Source organism: Aulostomus chinensis, chromosome 8, assembly GCF_037954235.1.
Source record: "Aulostomus chinensis isolate RoL2024-O1b breed Wild chromosome 8, RoL_Achi_v1.0, whole genome shotgun sequence".
Lineage (NCBI taxonomy): Eukaryota > Metazoa > Chordata > Actinopteri > Syngnathiformes > Aulostomidae > Aulostomus > Aulostomus chinensis.
The window spans coordinates 29,222,230-29,240,730 of record NC_141327.1 but is presented as its reverse complement, the minus strand read 5'-3'; the positions used below and the strand labels follow the sequence as shown (position 1 = coordinate 29,240,730).

The following is an 18,501-nucleotide window of genomic DNA, read 5'->3' as shown; positions in this document are numbered from 1 at the left end:
CGGCGGCGGTGGTTGGTGCGTTCCAGCAGAGAGAGAGAGGGAGGAGAAAGAGAGAGAGAGAGAGGGAGGAGAGAGAGAGGAGAGAGAGAGAGAGAGAGGGAGGGAGGGAGGAGGAGGAGGCTCAGCCCGATGTGAGGGGTGAGGTAGAACTGGGGCAACAGATTCCACATCATCATTACAACCCGCAGGAAAGAAAGAAACCTTAAACTCATCTTGGAAGGAGCTCCGTTTTTGGTTTTTCTCCCAGAAATGTCGGTAAAATGACCATGATTCTTCCCACCGGCACTTGAACGCATCTGTGACTGTGACCTTGTCTCCAACGCGCTTTCATCTTCAGCCTTAATTTTTTAGTTAATTAAACACAGTAATATTTGCATAAATGAAACAGACCAAAGTGGAAGTTAAATTCACTGTCATGGAAAAGACGGGGGGGGGGGGGGGGGGGGGGGGGAGTGGCGTGGGGCTCATCCTCTGAGGATGTGAGGCGTTCGGGGAACCAGGAGCCCCCCCATCTCCCTCCATCACTTGTGCAACTTATTGCCTCCCCATGCAGCGGCGCGCGGCTGCTTTCCAATCTGGGCACGTAGTAACGCGCCTCAAATGTGCGCACCCCTGCTAGGGGCCAGGGAGGCAGCCTCACGCGCACGCACACACACACACACACACACACACACGTGGACAGGCGGGGAGATCCAACTGTGCAGCTGACGTCATTCCCAGTCAGCTTGAGAGGTACTGATTTGTTCTCTTGCAGTTTGTACATATTTTTGGGGGGTATGCTCACACACACACAGACACACACACACTCTCACACACTAACACACACACAGAGCACGCAGCCTCCACCCAGCCCCTTCCATCAGCGGTGAGGCACCCCTGACAGGCTGCAGTGGCCCCCTGGGCCCTCGGGGCACCAGAGAGCAGTGGTGTCACCACAGGTGCTGGTTCTTGACAGACATGTGGAACTGCCACCATAGTGGACTCACTGAAGGGGGGGGGGGGGGGGGGCAAGGTCCTGCAGCTTCACTTGGGTCCTGAGAGAAGAATCAACCCTGTCAGGACTGCCTTCCTACAGCTCCTCTGCCCCACCAGTCACATGGCCCCCGCCTGTGACTGGTGGTCATCAGTAGTAGAAGATGGCCCCTGCTAGTTAATCAATGACTGTAAACAACAACAGTGTGTGTGTGTGTGTGTGTGTGTGTGTGTGTGTGTGTGTGTGTGTGTATTCAATTCTAGTTTAACTGGTTATTCTGAACGTTGCTGCAGACATGACGTGGCGTCCTCCGCCCCCGCCAGTCACCTGATATGGAACACTTCTAACTTGTTTGTTTGGGGGGGGGGGGGTATTTTGTGCGCACAACAACTTTGTGCCTTGTAGTGTGACTGCCTCCTAAAAACCAGCAGTGTATCACAGAAACAGGGACGTAACTATTTATGATATACCGACCTAAAGTTATACGATGCCGTTTTAGGAGGAGAATCAACAGTCGAGAATCTTCGAGCTTTGCAGAAAACGAGGCCAAAAACCTTCAGAACAGTGTGGCACAAACTGGGCCGTGGAGCCACACAACTTGGCTCCGCTGGCAGTTGTGCTTCCTGTTTGCATTTCAGTCGGGCGTTTTTTTGGGTCACCGTACAAGAAGCGACTGTAGTGTTGTTGACTGCGTTTGTTGGTGTCTTGTAGGTCAGCCGAGGATCCTCACAGCCTCGACAGTTGTCTGGTGATGAGGAGAATTTCCCAGCACTTCCTGATGATGTCATGAACATAGGACTCACTGTTCCCCAGACAGGAAGTCCTCTAGTCCACATGGTGGACTCAGAACGGCAGAGTTAAGACCCTGCAGGGAAGCAGAGTGACTGGTAGCTGAGGAGCAGAGCAGGAGATTGTGACGGACACGGCAAGACCGCCGCAGACCCGTCAGGACCCAAGAGAGTTTGGCGTGAATGTTCTTTTTGTTTGTGTTGAACTCAGCTTAGGTCAGTTCCTGTTTTATTTTGAAATTGACTTGATTCTTGTGTCCTGTCTGCCCTACTTCCTGTCTTTGTCCGTTTCCCCTTGTTTCTCCCTGCTCACCTGTGTTTTGGCTGTTTCTTGTCCCACCAGCTCCTTCCCTGGACTCCAGGTGCTCCTCCTGGTCCTTGAACCTGTGAACCTGCAGGGTTGAGCTGTAAACCCTCAGGTTCTGATTTTACCTGAGTTGATTGACAAACTCAATCAAATCCCCAAAAGACAGAACAAGTACGTTTTTTTCCTTGAGTGCGACGCACTAAACATCAACTTTGGAACTATTCGAAAGCTCCGGCACAGAAAAATGTATCAGCATGTTTTGGTAAACTATTAGAAAAGTTTTCAGTGGCATTCTGGGACTAATTAGTGGGGATGCAGGGGCGAATCGGCAGGTGTCGGTGCTGGGGATCAGGCCGGTACTGGTGACCTTCACTTGAACAGGTGCACAGTGGAACGACACATCTTTAGCCGGAGATGCCGAGTCCCTGAGGTGATGCCTGCCGTTGGCAGCACACAGAGTGCGACCGAGCCTGATGTCTGTTTGTGATGATGCTATTTTCATTCTCTTTAATCATGTGAGATGATTTTAAACGTCTGTTTCACGGTTCCAGCGAGGCCTCGATAAATAAACAATCCACACAAGTCGATGTGATTTCGTTCCGTTTCCTCCCTGCAAAGAACACGGCGACGATGTTTCTGGTTGAAATCAATTCGGTCACAAACCCTGCCTTGTTCCACGCTTGGATAAATAGAGAGAATTCTAGGAGGCTGTATTTTGAACGTTCTTGTTTCCTGTGTGTGGTTTTTTCCATATGTGCATATCCTCGTATCTTTCGTTTACTAGCCTTCTGTCTTGGGAGGCAGCCAACATACGCAGAGCTAATTAAAGCCAAGCATTTATGCTTGTTATCTATAACCGTCCCTGCTTCGATCGGTGGACGGCCCCGTGGGTTGAGGATCTCCTCCTTATTGACAGCTAAGACGTTGCTGGTTGTCTGTGGCATCAGGTGCGTTCAGCGTCCCCATAAACACAATGGCTGCCTGCATTAGCGAGGCGTGGCGCCGAGTGTTTCCATTCAGTGTGCAGAACTGGCAAGATGTTAACTTGACCTTGGACCCGGTGAGAAAGGCTCCTTGGAGACTCACAGGAGGGATTTTTAGAGACAGAGCGCAATTAAAGGCTGTTTCACACTTCTAAATCGTTTGCTCAGGTCTGAATCAGTTGATGAGCCCGTCAAACTGTAGCATCTCCCCCTTGGGACGGTTGGTTTTCACACGGGGAAGAACACGAGAACACGTGCTTGTTGCTCAGATGTATCTGTAGCAGGGCAGAGCAGATACAGGAAGAGGGTTCTGGTCTGGACTAGTAAATATATCAAGTACTTTTCTTCCTCAATGCAAACTGCAGGAGTTTAGACACTCCAAACATGCCAAAGCCAAGGCATCTTGTGTGATGCAGAGGGAGCTGCACCCTGAAGGCATCGCAAGAGTCAGAAATGTTCAGTCGATCCAGTTTTGCAGTATATGGTTCAATATCCCTGGATTTAAAGGGTGTGGTGAACTCGGACTGTTTGAAATCGATGCTGGTGTCATTCATGTTTGCTCAGGCTCTTCCTGCCAGCACGGCCGTGTAAACAAAAACCAGTCACGTGACGGCCGGCCAGCTCTACGGTGTTGCTGTCATGTGGTCTGTCACCGAGTTGCTTCATCTTGTCACGTAACATCTAACCTTCGATAGCAGAGGGAACCAGAGCGGCCTTGCTGTTATTGAAACTGCCCCAGCTGCACCAACGGCCCCCCAGGGACCGCCAACATCATTCCCTACGCAGTCAGGCAGCGCCCCCCTCCCACTCCGGAATTATTACCAAGATTTATACTGCCAAAGCCAACAAAGCGCTACCTCAGGAACCTAAAGCACACCTGGTTACCAGAGCCACTAACTCTTGATTTACTCTGGCCTTGGTTCTCCGGGGCCTTGAGGAGGTCGGGGTCATTTCATGTATTTGCAGTGACTTGTTCCATTCCCACCAAACAGAATTTACCCCCCCCCCCCCAAAAAAAGATAAATCGAGCTCAAACATCTGTAATTTAGTCCACTCATTAAAAGTACCAGATATCGCCGACAAGGACAAACATGAAACAAGAAGGGCCAAGAAATGAAGATTAATGAGATCCCTGTCATCGCAGAATCCCTGTCGCGTTTCCCAGAGCTCCAGCTCTCACACTCCAGAGAGCGAGCAAGCACACGCACACGCACACGCACACGCACACGCACACACAGACAGACTTACATGTCTTAGGCTGTAACATCACGAGAGGGGAACATAGAAGGGATGAACACAACAGTCAAAAGAAGAAGTGTAGAGGAACGGATTACGAGGGGAACGGTGCCATTTGATGTCTTGATAAAACATTATTTATGATGTCAATAATAGAAATTACGTGTGACTGATATATATATATATATATAAATACATACACACATCATGGCATATTTGGCCTCAGGCACAGTTGTGCACTTCAAGTATACAGTATATACAGTATAGAGTATATACAGTATAGAGTATATACAGTATAGAGTATATACAGTATACTGTATATACTGTATACTCATGCGGTTTATTTATACTGTTTGTTACTGTGAAAACCTCAAGCTGAACGCGCGGCAGCTTCTCCTCCACTCCTCCACTCCTCCTTCTCCTCCACTCCTCCTTGCGCTGCAAACACGTCATCACCCGTTCATTGTCGGTCTCAAACCACTCAGACCTTCTGGTGCATTGGTGCGGGCTGGTAAGGTGAGGGCCTCCTACACCTCTGCAGATTGAGATTTCATAAAAAGCTGTGCCAACGTTCTGGTTCACAGGGACACATTTGGATTCACTCAGGGTTTTGTTTTTTTTTCCCAAGCAAAAACAAAAGCAAAGGGCAATTCTCCACCGCAGGTTCATCAAAGTCCGATGTGCGTGGTATAAAGAGCGGCGAGGCGTCACCTGTGCGGAACGTGGCACCGCTGCCTGACCTCCATCCTCTCACGGGGGACGGCTGCAGAGACCAAGTCATTTTCTCAACTGTAAGAGTAACTGCAAGCCTTTTCCCCCTCCCGCAGTTCTTATTGGTGTCCTTCCTTTGAGGAAGTAGAAGAAAATCCTCTCTTCACTGTCTCATCACAGGCTCGGCGCTCTGACAGAGGACTCCACCATCAGCAGGGATTACCTCCGAGCCTGCGCTGACCTGTGGACGAACGTGCCTGAGGCTCCAAGAACGAGGGACTGATGGTTAGACGTTCTCTTTTGTCTGGAGTTGATGAAATTATTATGACACCAACAGTAGAAGAGCAGGCGGCCCACTGCAGCAGAAAAGAGCCGCATGAGCCTGTCTGACAAAACAAAGATCTGATTGGACACCTGGGATCAGCGAGTGAGGACTTCCCAACAAGGAGGTCAAACTGGATGTAGAAAGTATTCAAAATTCATTTTCCAAATGCTTTCAATTGTGTAAAATAATTTTTTGCTTTGTATTCCAGCCCGAATTCTTCATGCCAAAGTTAATTACAGCCATGACGACTAACTTCTGTGTGAGTTTGCTCGCTTTGTCTTGAAATGTCAATGCAGAAACAAGGTGTGAAATCTCTGCCGATGTGGCAAAACACAAGCAGCTAACAAGAAGTCAAGAAAATTTGACATTTTCTGCCTGGATACATTTTTGGGGATACGGTCTCAGCAACACTCCAAAAAAATAAATTAAAAGAAAAAGAAAGCAGCCAGGAGTGTGTGTCAGGTGGGTGGATGGCCGGGTTTGGTGTTTGGGACAAATGTAGAGCAGCAGAAATGAGCGCAGCAGCTCCGCGGTGTGTGTCGTGGCGGAGGGTTCCGGTGCCTACAGAGCTGAGAACATTTACACCAGAACGACCAGCAACACATGGACAACTACTGAGCAAACCCACATGTTGAGCAGCTTCTCCAAAGTCAGAGAAGAAGACGGAGACTCTTCTCGCCTCCGTGCTGCATCAGTTAGCTGAGACCCACGCTAGTTAGCTTAGCACAATGAATGGCAGTGGGTGGGAAGTGCTAGCACACCTGTGTCTCGCCTCCGTGCTGCATTAGTTAGCTGAGACCGATGCTAGTTAGCTTAGCACAATGAATGGCAGTGTGTGGGAGGTGCTAGCACACCTGTGTCTCGCCTCCATGCTGCATCAGTTAGCTGAGACCGACGCTAGTTAGCTTAGCACAATGAATGGCAGTGGGTGGGAAGTGCTAGCACACCTGTGTCAAAAGTCAACACTTTGCCAAAATGGTGCTTGCCTGCATCAGTAGAAGGGTTGTGTAGAACATTTGCCTTCAGCTGACGTAGTCGGCTGGTGGTCACCAGGGAACGTTGTTCTGTGTGTGTGTGTGTTTGCACATTTGCTAGCTAATGAACCAACTAAATACATTCGGTTGAGTAAGTAACGCTTGTGCATGAGCAGCATGAACGTGATGAATCCCAACTGTTCCAAATTAACAGGAGGTAATAACTCCCACCCTGGAGGCGGCATATGAGTACCCGCCCCCTCCTGCTGGGACTCCTGCTCCTCAGCACCCCTGCACCCTCATGGAAAAACGCACCTCCGGGTCATCATTCTGGCTCCTGATGTTCTCTTTTGTTTTATTACAATCAACTCAATGGAAACGGCTTATCTGGCATCCTTCAGCCTTGATTCATGATTATTACACAGCAGCCATCACCTCTGACAAGAAGAGCGGCCAAGTGTTCATGAAAAAAAGAGCAAATGCTTTGAGTTCTCTGGATGACTCGATGTTGAGAAGACACTTCAGTGACTCACACACACTTGGCTCCAGATCACACACAATCCTCAGCTCACTCCTTTAAAATCCACCTCGCACCAGTACCAGCAAGAAATAATTCTCTTATTTTGCCTCGCTGCATCTTGCTGGGCTTGTGTCTGCCTGACAGACGTGCAGACGCTCTGTTTGGCTGCTCTGGGGAAGAGTTAAGTGAGAGTCACTGAAGTGTTTTTAAACTCTTAAACACAGCGAAAGGCGCAGGGAGGTGAGGAGGCCCTGAGTGGTTATCTGGCCTCCATAGATTAGACCAAGACACCGTCACGATAAATACACAAAACAGGATTCTGCCGCTGAGATCAGACCGACGTCTTTCCCCCTGAACTCAAACAGGTTTGGGTGTGGAGATTGTTTCTGCACGGACGTGCACTTACCGCTCCGTCTCGGGCTGTGGGATTATCTCACTTTCTCCCCTGTCACATGTTCTCCCTTGGGACACACACACACACACACACACACACACACACACACATTAATAAAATGTAGGTTTTTGGTCCTCCAGAACCAAAACAGCCTCGTCCTTTCCAAGAGCTACCAAAAAAAAAAGCTTCAAGCCATGACTGCGCCCTAAACCAGGACTCCAGTCTAACTTCTACCCAGGTAACACTGGTGCTACGAGCCCGAGACTCAGTCTGAACACCATTTGATTATTCAGTTTTAATCAATTATCTAAATCCTGCTGGCAGGACCTCACGTCTCACATTTGACCACTTCAAACCAGCAGCAAGCCTCGACATGTTGCTCCCCTCTAAGGCTGTTCTCAGCCACAGACCGCCACCTCGCAGGCGTTCAGTGTGGCTAGCAAGGCCAGTAGCTGGCACGCTAGCTGCACTTAGCGCTGCTGTCAAAAAAAAATCCACAGCCTCACATCTGCACATCTTGCAGAAGTTCTCCGCCAGCTCAGGTGTCTCCTGCAGGGGTTAAACATGAGCTAAGCTAGCAGTCCCAGCTAGCAGGTACTGTGGAAATAATGATTTCCACTTTCCCTGTAATGTAATTTATGTTTACTGAATGTCATGAATTGTTGCAGTTTTTAGGTGGGGAAATGATCTATCGCTAATTAGCATAATTTAGATCGTCTGCATATCTGATCAGAAACAGATTAAAAGTAGCTGGATGAGTTTTGAATGCTTTAGGAGCAAATATTACTGCAGTTGTAGGTTAAGAACGTTTCAGACAAAGCAGTTTAAAGAGGCTCCTTTTTGGTGGTTTTTTTTTTGGGGGGGGGTGTATTTTACGCCTGTGTGCCGAGGTGGTTTTAACTCAGTTCATCAAATGTGACGTTGCTGCTCATCTTTAAAAAACCCTGAACGGTGGTGCCTGGCTGGAAAGTTACCATTGCCTAATTGATGCCACTGAGTGCAAATTTAGGGCAAAGTGGTGAAATGGAGGAGGTGGGAGAAATGAGCTGGAACCAAAGAACCGAGGCGCCTGCAAATGAGGCAGACGCACTCCTGGATCCGGCCCGGATTCTGCTCCTTAATCTGCTCCTTAATCTGCTCATTAATGCATCAAAGGGTTCGGTCGTGTTGACAGTTGTTGGAGACTCTGGCGTCCCGTCTCACCTGCTGCAGGTGAACCCGCCCCTCATCCCTCCCTCGTCCCTGTTGATGAAGTATAAATACAACACCTATTGCAATTTTGTTGGGACTCATATATTATTAGATGTGCATAGGTAGTAGCATATGTAGTCGCATAGGTAGTAGCATAGGTAGTAACATATGTAGTAGCATAGGTAGTAACATATGTAGTAGCATAGGAAGTTGCATAAATAGTAGCATATGTAGTAGCATAGGTAGTAACATATGTAGTAGCATAGGTAGTAACATATGTAGTAGCATAGGAAGTTGCATAAATAGTAGCATATGTAGTAGCATAGGTAGTAACATATGTAGTAGCATATGTAGTAGCATAAGTAGTAACATATGTAGTAGCATAGGAAGTTGCATAAATAGTAGCATAGGTAGTAACATAGGTAGTAACATAGGTAGTAGCATAGGTAGTAGCATAGGTAGTAGCATAGGTAGGAGCATGAGTAGTAGCATAGGTAGTAGCATAGGTAGTAGCATAGTTAGGAGCATGTGTAGTAGCATAGGTAGTAACATAGGTAGTAACATAGGTAGTAACATAGGTAGGAGCATAGGTAGTAGCACAGGTAGTAGCATAGGTAGGAGCATAGGTAGTAGCATAGGTAGTAGCATAGGTAGTAGCATAGTTAGGAGCATGTGTAGTAGCATTGGTAGTAACATAGGTAGTAACATAGGTAGTAACATAGGTAGTAGCATAGGTAGGAGCATGTGTAGTAGCATTGGTAGTAACATAGGTAGTAACATAGGTAGTAGCATAGGTAGGAGCATGTGTAGTAGCATTGGTAGTAACATAGGTAGTAACATAGGTAGTAACATAGGTAGGAGCATAGGTAGTAGCATAGGTAGTAGCATAGGTAGTAGCATAGTTAGGAGCATGTGTAGTAGCATTGGTAGTAACATAGGTAGTAACATAGGTAGTAACATAGGTAGTAGCATAGGTAGGAGCATAGGTAGTAACATAGGTAGTAACATAGGTAGCGTTCTTCATTCCTTCAAAATGTCATTTCTTCTTGAAACTATTCATGGCACCTGCAGCAGGGCAATCTTTTAGGGGACCACTGGTCCCACTTTGGACTCTTGCTGGGAGACTGGGCCCCTCCGGCAGGTCCTGGGTCTGCTGCCGGGTCATCTGAGCCTGATGTCAGAGGAGCCTCTGAGCCTGATGTCAGAGGCTCAAGGCGTCATGATGACATCACGTGTTGATGACGAGCGTGGAGGCAAAGTTTCTTCCCGCGAGTCTCCAGTTTCTCATCAACCCACCGCCCCTTTCGCTGCCGTGGTCGACAGCCGCCCAGCCTCAGATGGCAGCATCCAATTATCCTGCTCTGGCTTGGAGTCTCATCATTTCACCAGTGTCATAAGTGGCAGCTTCTCTGTGAGTGTCATTCTGGGGGGGGGCACAGGTGTGCCTTCGTTGGCTCGATGCAGCCAGTCAATTTGTCTTGTGAGCCCGTTAGAGGAACACTGATCAAGGTGAAAGCGAGCAGGTGTTCAGACGGCTAAACAGCCATTACGTCTTTTGTCACTTCTGAGGATGAGCGTGCCGGCTGTCCATCACGTCTCGCAGGGCTCCTCAAAGCGTCATAGCGCCTCGGTGTCCTGACTCGCTGACGTCCGCTGAGAGGCGGCGGCTGCAGCTGTGCTGGAGGTGATCAGGTACATCCTGTAACAGCAGACAACAGCTGAACTCACCAGAAGATAAGAAGCCTCCAGCTCAGCCCCTCCGCCTGCTGCCAGTTATCCTCAGGTTATCACCAGATAACCACATTAAAGTGCGGTCACAGTGCGGCCGCCGCGGCCTCTCAGACGGATGATCAGTGACGGCTGATGTCTAACTCGTTAGGGGAGGTTAATGGCATCATCTTGAGGTGAGTTATTAGTTTGTGAGGCTTCAACCGTGCGTGGTCATCATGCGATAACAAGACCAGGACTCGTTACAACGAGCTAATCAACTCATCTCGCGGTTACGTATGTTGTTACGTCGTTTCACCTTCCCGTCATCACGTTATACGTGACGAATGTCTATCAGCGGTGTCACCGCCACCACAGGGGCGGGGCTTGGTTTGATCGCAGCTTTATTTATCCTGTTATCACCGGATGAGCTTCGTCATCTGGGGATCAGAAGATCGTGACTCATCATGACGAGATAATAAACCTGTTAGAACAAGACAGTAAGCGATAAGGCGATGATGAGTCATTAACTTCTGATCATGTGACAACTCCTCACAGTGGCTCCAGTGTTTCTCTGCTCCGGTACCGAACCCAACCGTCCGCCATGTTTCCTCTGCCCCCCTCTAGGTGAAGGATGCAGTCTCCTACCACCTGAGACCAGAGGCGGGCTCACGCCGTCTCCAGCGTGGGACTGAGGTGTCCTTTAACCCTTCGGGAACAAACCACACCCACGTCCAGTCCAGTCCTCCGTCTGACTACAGGTCGTTTTGTTGACGAGCAGACGGACAATGACGTCGCCAAATGAGCCCCCACATCTCAAACGGTTACATTTCAGAGTGAAGAGAAAATGTAAGATGTGGAGACATAACTCTGTGTGTGTGTGTGTGTGTGAGAGAGAGAGAGAGAGAGCAGCAGAGTTGATGAATCAGGGAGAAATGCAGCCAAACGTGGGAGCCACCCTCACCTAATGAAACACCATAAATACAGGAGACAATTCGGTTGGTTTTCTCCCAGCAGCCTGAAACACACCCTCAGATTCACTGTGACGGGGCTGCGGCTGAGGAAATACTTACACAACAGTGACACCTGCTGGACACCTGACACCTGACTGACCCAGGATGCTGCTGGAGTCAAACACACGAGTCAGAAATCCTGCAAACCAGGCCACGATTATTCAGAGAAGAGTGGAGTCTTTACAGAGAAGGGGAGCGGGAGAGGAAACTTCAGGGTTTGGGGTGAAACTCAAAAGTGCTGAAAGCAAAATAAATTGCGCACACACTCATTATTTGTCTGTTAAAGCACATCTGAATCAGCCGCTTGGTGATGTGCCAGCGCGCACCCCTGCAGCTCCCGGCTAATTAACACCCAATCACCCTTTCTGCTTCTGAACGTCTCACTCTCATTCAGGATGCTTCCCTTAAAATTTGCAGGGTAAAAAAAAAATCTTTTTGTTTCCATGCATGTGCGCGGCTTCTAATTCATCTGTCAACAAAGGCTGGAGTCCAGATCCCCCCCCCCCCCCCAAAACCAAAATCATAAAAATTTGACCAAAACTTCAAACTTCTGGGCTCGCGAGCCTCCAGGAACACCAGGACGAGGACGCACGTAAGCTGCCGTCTGGCCAGGAGCTCGGAGCTGCATGAATAATTCAGGCTGCAACAAGCCGAGCTAAAGTTTCAGCCTCATGAAGATTAAAACAGGCCAGAGTTTCTCAAAAGCTCGGCGAGGGCGCCGGAGGAAAACACCGATCACATCACCAGCTGCCGGTGAAGGAAGCGAATCATTTCAGGCCGGAAACGGAGAGTTCTTCAATATGATTCCACGAGTCGACTCCCTTGCCAAAGTCGGGGCTTAAAAGTTTTCCCTGAAGATGTGATTGACTCCGGGCTTCCGCTCAAAGAGGATTTTATTATAACTCTCAGTGAAACTCAGTCGGATGAATATTCCTCTCAGGTTAGCAGCTCTGAGTCTTGCTAACTGGATTCCGCAATAAATCTTCTTAAAGAATAGAGAGCTTAGTGAGTAAACAATCGTAAAATCTTCCTCCGCCGGAGGACCAAGCGTGTGTCCTTGACTGTGTGAATGTGACTCCGACCAGCTTTTGTGCTGAGCGGCTCATTTCGCCGGCCTTTATCCCCCTCATCAGCGCTTCCTCCCAAATCAGCAATTTTAGCTTTTATTGACTCGTGCGACTCGCTGGCTTAAGATTAAAGAAATGATGTCAGAGGCCGAAAACCAGCATCGCTGGTGCCTCCTCGCCAACGGAGCTGCTGCAGACAACTTTTCTGCATAAATTTATATTTCATCTTTTTGGGTTTTTTTTTAAATTGATTGCTCTGTGTAATTATTGTGGGAGAAATGACATCATCGGCACACTTTCACCCTGCAGGTGCGTAGAACGGGACGAGTAACGGCGGCACACAGGGTCGGGTCAGGGTTCGCAAAACTTTTGTTAAGTGGCAACATTTGAATCTTCGTGATGTGTCTTCTCGTATCGTTTCGAGCTTTACTGGCGGGGAAGAGTTTTCCAAAGCAGGAGAGGCAAGATGGCCGCCCAGCCGCCATGTTTGTTTACTAGAAAGTCCCCCAAAAAACAAAAACCCAAAACAGCACAAGGCAGCAACATTCAGGTCACAAAGCCAAGATGTAAGCGGCTAAACTCTTGATTTCCTGGCAAAATCACTGATTGGAACCAACAAGCCACTGCAAACACCTGATGGCGACCATGACGGCGGACGGATTTTCAGATTGCTGCAGCGAAGAGGCACGATCACCAAAACACACGCAGGAAGCAAACTGAGAAAAGATGAATCAAACCCAGCCGCTCTTCCGACGCCGCTCTCTAAATCCACGCGCACGTCACTACTGCGCCCATCGAAGCGGCAGCGCCGCCTCGGATCAGTGGGACGCATCTCCACGCCTCTCGGGTCCCAACACCTGCCTCTCCTTCCTAACTGTACAAAGTAAAAGTCAAAAGCGAGAAGCGAGATCAGTTTTGACTCCAGGTTTTTAAACGGCTTTGACAAATTCGAGACGACCTCGTGTGTCACGGTAAATTATTCCATTGAGAGTCTTAAAACGAACGGCGCTGTCACAGGACGGCCAACAAAACTCTCTTTGTCTTCATTCATTCGCTCGATCCCCTGATGACATCAGCCGCGCCTCCACTTACAAGTCAAACGCCCCTGAAACGAACATTAGAAACGCCACAAAGTAGGAAACGTGAACGGGGCCTCAACAGGTTTGGAGGAAATACGTGGTGGCGGTGCAGGTGCGTTGGAGGTAGAAGAAGAAGGGGCTGTGCCGGGGGTCAGCCTGGGAGAAACGGAGGCGTCTGGAGGACCGACTTCTGCTGGGACCAGTTGTTCCTGCCCTCAAACGCCAGCTGGTACTGGACGTGTTGCCGCTGTCTGGACTGGCTGAAGATTCGCCACATCAAACCTCCAGCAGGCGGGAAGAATTAGTAGCGAAGGATTGATTCAAACCCGCCTGTACAGGAAGTGAACTTTACAAACAAACACGCTGCTTCCACGCCAAACGTGTTAGGCCCCTAGAGAGACCTGCCCCCTCCCACCCTGCCCTCACCATCCTGAGCCTGGTGGTGCTCGAGTCCACCTCACTGTTTTTCACGACAGTCATCGTCGCTCTGATAAATCAGCGTTCACATAAACAATTCTGAGCGTTTGCAGCCGTATTATTCCGCCATGCGCGAGCAGCGTTTCCATAAATATCAGGCCCGCGCGATTTAATTACCCGTGGAGCGAAACACAACCACCCAGGACTTCTCCAAAGATTTTACAAAGAGCTTTGATTTATGAGCTACAAAAAGCTTTTCATCAGGCTCGCTGGATATGACAGGGACATCAAATGCCAGGCCCCAGGAGTCGGGTCCTATCACCCCAGGTTACACACCCACAGGTGATTTACATGATGATGGCCTCAGACACACAGTGCCGATCAATACCTATAGCTCTGTCGATGTGAGCGATCGTCCTCCGTGGCCAGGAGACGAATGCTTTCATCACACTTTTTAAAGTCCGCAGGAAGGAAAGCCTTACATGGACGACGCCGTTGAGGTCGTTTGGACACAGAGGAACCGAGTGCATGCAAGGTTTACAAGAAGCAGAAGAGGCTTTCAACTGCACGCGTGACCAGAAATCAAAGAGCAGACAGACAGAAGAGGAGCAGGGGCGGAGGGAGCGAACTGAGAGGAGACGGATGGCCGACAGCTCGCGACTCAGCATGAATATTTGACGAATGAAGGGATGAAACCAGCCGAGAGCGAAATGTTGTGCTGGGAGAGCAGAACCTGGAAAGTTCACCCACTTCTGGTCCCATTTCACAAGCTGAACATTTCAGAGGTTAAAAGACACAAGTTGGCGTTGTTAGCCCTCAGAAATCCATCCATTTTCTATTCCGCTCAACCAGTAAGGGTCGCAGCGGTCGGGGGGTGGAGCCTATCCCAGCTGACATTGGATGAGAGGCGGGGTTCACCCTGGACAGGTCACCAGTCCATCACAGGGCCATCAGGAGCAATTAGGGGTTCAATGTCTCGCTCAAGGACACTTGGACGTGGTCACCGGGGGAAGTGGGGATCGAACCAGCGACCCTCCGGTTGCTAGACGACAACGCGACCTCTGAGAACATCTAATTTCTGTAAAAGATGACCTTTGACATCTACAAACACTATTTTCAGGGCGCCAACAGCAAACAGACACAGTGGCACATAACTAGGAGAGAGGCTGCAGCGAACTAGTTTCATTTATATCCATACATGTGTGTATATATGTGTGTGTATATATATGTGTGTATATATATGTGTATATAAGTGTGTGTATATACAGTATATGTGTATATATATGTGTATATGTATGTGTACAGTATGTGTATATATGTGTGTATATGTACAGTATATATGTATGTGTATATATGTGTGTATACATATGTGTATATATGTGTATATGTATGTGTGTATATGTATTTGTACAGTATATGTGTGTATATATGTATATATAGTATGTGTAAATATATATGTGTGTATACAGTATATGTGTATATACAGTATGTGCACAGTATATGTGTGTATATATGTGTATATACAGTATGTATATATGTGTGTATACAGTGTATATGTGTGTATACAGTGTGTGTGTATATATAGTGTGTGTATACAGTGTGTGTATATATGTGTGTATACAGTGTGTGTATATGTGTGTATACAGTGTATATGTGTGTATAGTGTGTGTGTATATATAGTGTGTATATATGTGTGTATACAGTGTGTATACAGTGTGTGTATATATGTGTGTATACAGTGTGTGTGTATATATAGTGTGTGTATACAGTGTGTGTATACATGTGTGTATATGTGTATGTATATGTGTGTATACAGTGTGTGTATACAGTGTGTGTATATATGTGTGTGTATACAGTGTGTGTATATGTGTATATTTATGTGTGTATACAGTGTGTATACAGTGTGTACAGTGTGTGTATGTGTGTATACAGTGTATATATGTGTGTACGTGTATATGTATGTGTGTATACAGTGTGTGTGTGAATATGTGTATAGTGTATATAGTGTGTGTATACAGTGTGTGTATATATGTGTGTATACAGTGCGTGTGTATACGTGTATATATATATGTGTATACAGTGTGTGTGTATATATGTGTGTATACAGTGTGTGTGTATACAGTGTGTGTGTATATGTGTGTATACAGTGTGTGTGTATGTGTGTATACGTGCATATATGTGTGTATATAGTGTGTGTATACAGTGTGTGTGTATATATGTGTGTATACGTGTATGTGTGTATAGTGTGTGTGTATATATATGTGTGTATACGTGTATATATGTGTGTATACAGTGTGTGTGTATATATGTGTGTATACAGTGTGTATACGTGTATATATATGTGTGTATACAGTGCGTGTGTATATGTGTGTATACAGTGAGTGTGTATATATGTGTGTATACGTGTATATATGTGTGTATAGTGTGTGTATGTGTATATGTGTGTATACGTGTATATATGTGTGTATACAGTGTGTGTATATATGTGTGTATACAGTGTGTATACAGTGTGTGTATAGTGTGTGTGTATATGTGTGTATACAGTGTGTGTATATATGTGTGTGTATACAGTGTGTGTATATATGTGTGTGCGTACAGTGTGTATATATGTGTGTGCATACAGTGTGTGTATATGTGTGTGGTAGCAGTGTGTGTGTGTGTATACAGTGTGTGAGTATACAGTGTGTGTATATACAGTGTGTGTATATACAGTGTGTGTGGATGCAGTGTGTGTATATACAGTGTGTGTGTATACAGTGTGTGTATACAGTGTGTGTGTATACAGTGTGTGTGTATACAGTGTGTGTATATACAGTGTGTGTGTGTATACAGTGTGTGTGTATACAGTGTGTGTGTGTGTATACAGTGTGTGTGTATACAGTGTGTGTGGATGCAGTGTGTGTATATACAGTGTGTGTGGATGCAGTGTGTGTATATACAGTGTGTGTATACAGTGTGTGTGTATACAGTGTGTGTATATACAGTGTGTGTGTATACAGTGTGTGTGTATACAGTGTGTGTGTATACAGTGTGTGTGGATGCAGTGTGTGTATATACAGTGTGTGTGGATGCAGTGTGTGTGTATACAGTGTGTGTATACAGTGTGTGTGTATACAGTGTGTGTATATACAGTGTGTGTATATACAGTGTGTGTATATACAGTGTGTGTATACAGTGTGTGTGTATACAGTGTGTGTGGATGCAGACTCGGTACAAACGAAGCTGTGGGTGTCCCTCACACTGCGGACCAATGTCTTCCGATCTTTAGCAGCCAGCTGCGTCAGAGGCTCGGTCACGCCGGCGCCGGACGGTGCCAGTTGACTGGAAGCTAATTGGATTCACTCTTGGAGAGCCGGCAGTTTCGCGCTCACAGTTCGGATGAACAAGACGATGACGTCCCCTCCAGACACGCGGCCGTGTCACGAGACTCTGGAGCGCTGACGCCATTGAAGGGGCTTCATCTCACCCCCACACACGCTGACGATTAACGGTGAGTGAACCGGACGAAGTTTCCTTCCTGCTTCCTGTCTTTCATCGAGTCATTGGGACGAGTAGTTCTTACCGACTGTACAGTCGCTCTCAGCGTGTCGTCATCATGTGAACGCAGTATAACTGCAGTACTACTCACCGAAGTACCTGCTCAGCTGCTGGCTCCTGAAAACCAAACTGAACCTTGGATTCATGTCAGTTTGTCTCCACCAGTTTGCTCTCGTCTTCTTCTTCGCTCAACATCGGGGATCCGAAAACAATGAGACGGTTAAAGCGTTCCCTCCCGAGGAAAGACGGATCTATGCACACGGTAGGACTTCCTGTGGCAGCCATATTGGATACTCAGGCCCCTGGGTGGGTTCGGTGCTGCCTCGGTGGCGGCCCGCTGGGCCCTCGCTGGTGCCGGGGATCAAACCAGAGGCGGACACGGCGAGTAGCAGTCGTTGGTGTGTGAGTCCGTCGGGGGACGAGCAGCACTGGGGGTAAACACACCAAAGAGACCCGAACAAAGAGCTTATTCGTGCTTACTTTCATCGACTGTTCGACAGCAAGTTTCTTCACCCTGCATTGATCCCAGGCTCCGCATCAAAGACGGCTCCCATTTTCATTTTTACGCCACCTGGTTGAACGCCATCGGTGAAAATGAGAGATTCGCACAGGGGGACTTGGATTGAAAGGCTACCAAGCAATCATTTGTTACAGATTGGCCTATTAAGGCCTGGGGGGTTGGAAAATGATGACGTCTGGAAGGCCGACTCTTTGTGAACTACTGAGCAAATATGATTGAAGCCCTTTGCATCGGCGGCAGGCTGACATGGCGAAGTGTCCCAGCTGTGAAACGCCGTTTGAGTCAATGTTTTTGCAAAAAGCAATTTTCAAATCTGACACAGTGACTTCTGGTGGAACGATTCCGGGATCTGGTGGGACAACACTCACGTTACTTAACAGCTGGATTTGGTGAGCAGGGTTTTGTGGCACATCTCTGCTGCGGGCGCATTTGGAGCGACGCTCGACGTGCAGGTCTAGGCCGGTGACGGTTGGTCTGCGCGTCGTCCTCGGACCCTCAAATCTCTGCTTCCACGCCTCCGTCTCGCCGCCCCTGCTGACACGCCAGGGGAGCTCCTTGCGTGAGGAGTGAGTGGACTCTCTGGTTTCACCTGAGAATAAATGGTTCTCAGGTTCCTGGAGGGGTTTTCGGCTCTTCGTCAGCAGGAGGAACGTTTTTAACCGCAGTCACACGGCAGAGATCTGGAACTCAGACGAACGGAGCCACCAGTCTTGGGTGTCTCAGTTAAACCCGAGTCTGTCTCTGTATCAGTGGGTTCAA

The 18,501-nt window shown here is 47.9% G+C and overlaps 1 protein-coding gene across 1 annotated transcript; it reads right to left on the bottom strand.

Moving 5' to 3' along the window:
• Window positions 1-8,436: 8,436 nt before the first annotated feature.
• Window positions 8,437-16,945, bottom strand: LOC147258011 (uncharacterized). Its single transcript, XM_086210339.1, has 2 exons — window positions 16,893-16,945; window positions 8,437-10,101 (listed from the first exon to the last, which is right to left on the bottom strand). The coding sequence occupies exon 2, from the start codon at window positions 9,424-9,426 to the stop codon at window positions 8,437-8,439; it is 990 nt and encodes a 329-aa protein (XP_086066465.1). The 5' UTR covers window positions 9,427-10,101; window positions 16,893-16,945.
• Window positions 16,946-18,501: the final 1,556 nt, after the last annotated feature.

Coding starts and splice junctions, on each gene's coding strand:
- LOC147258011 (XM_086210339.1), bottom strand. CDS start 9,426: ATGAAGAACGCTACCTATGTTACTACCTATGTTACTACCTATGCTCCT.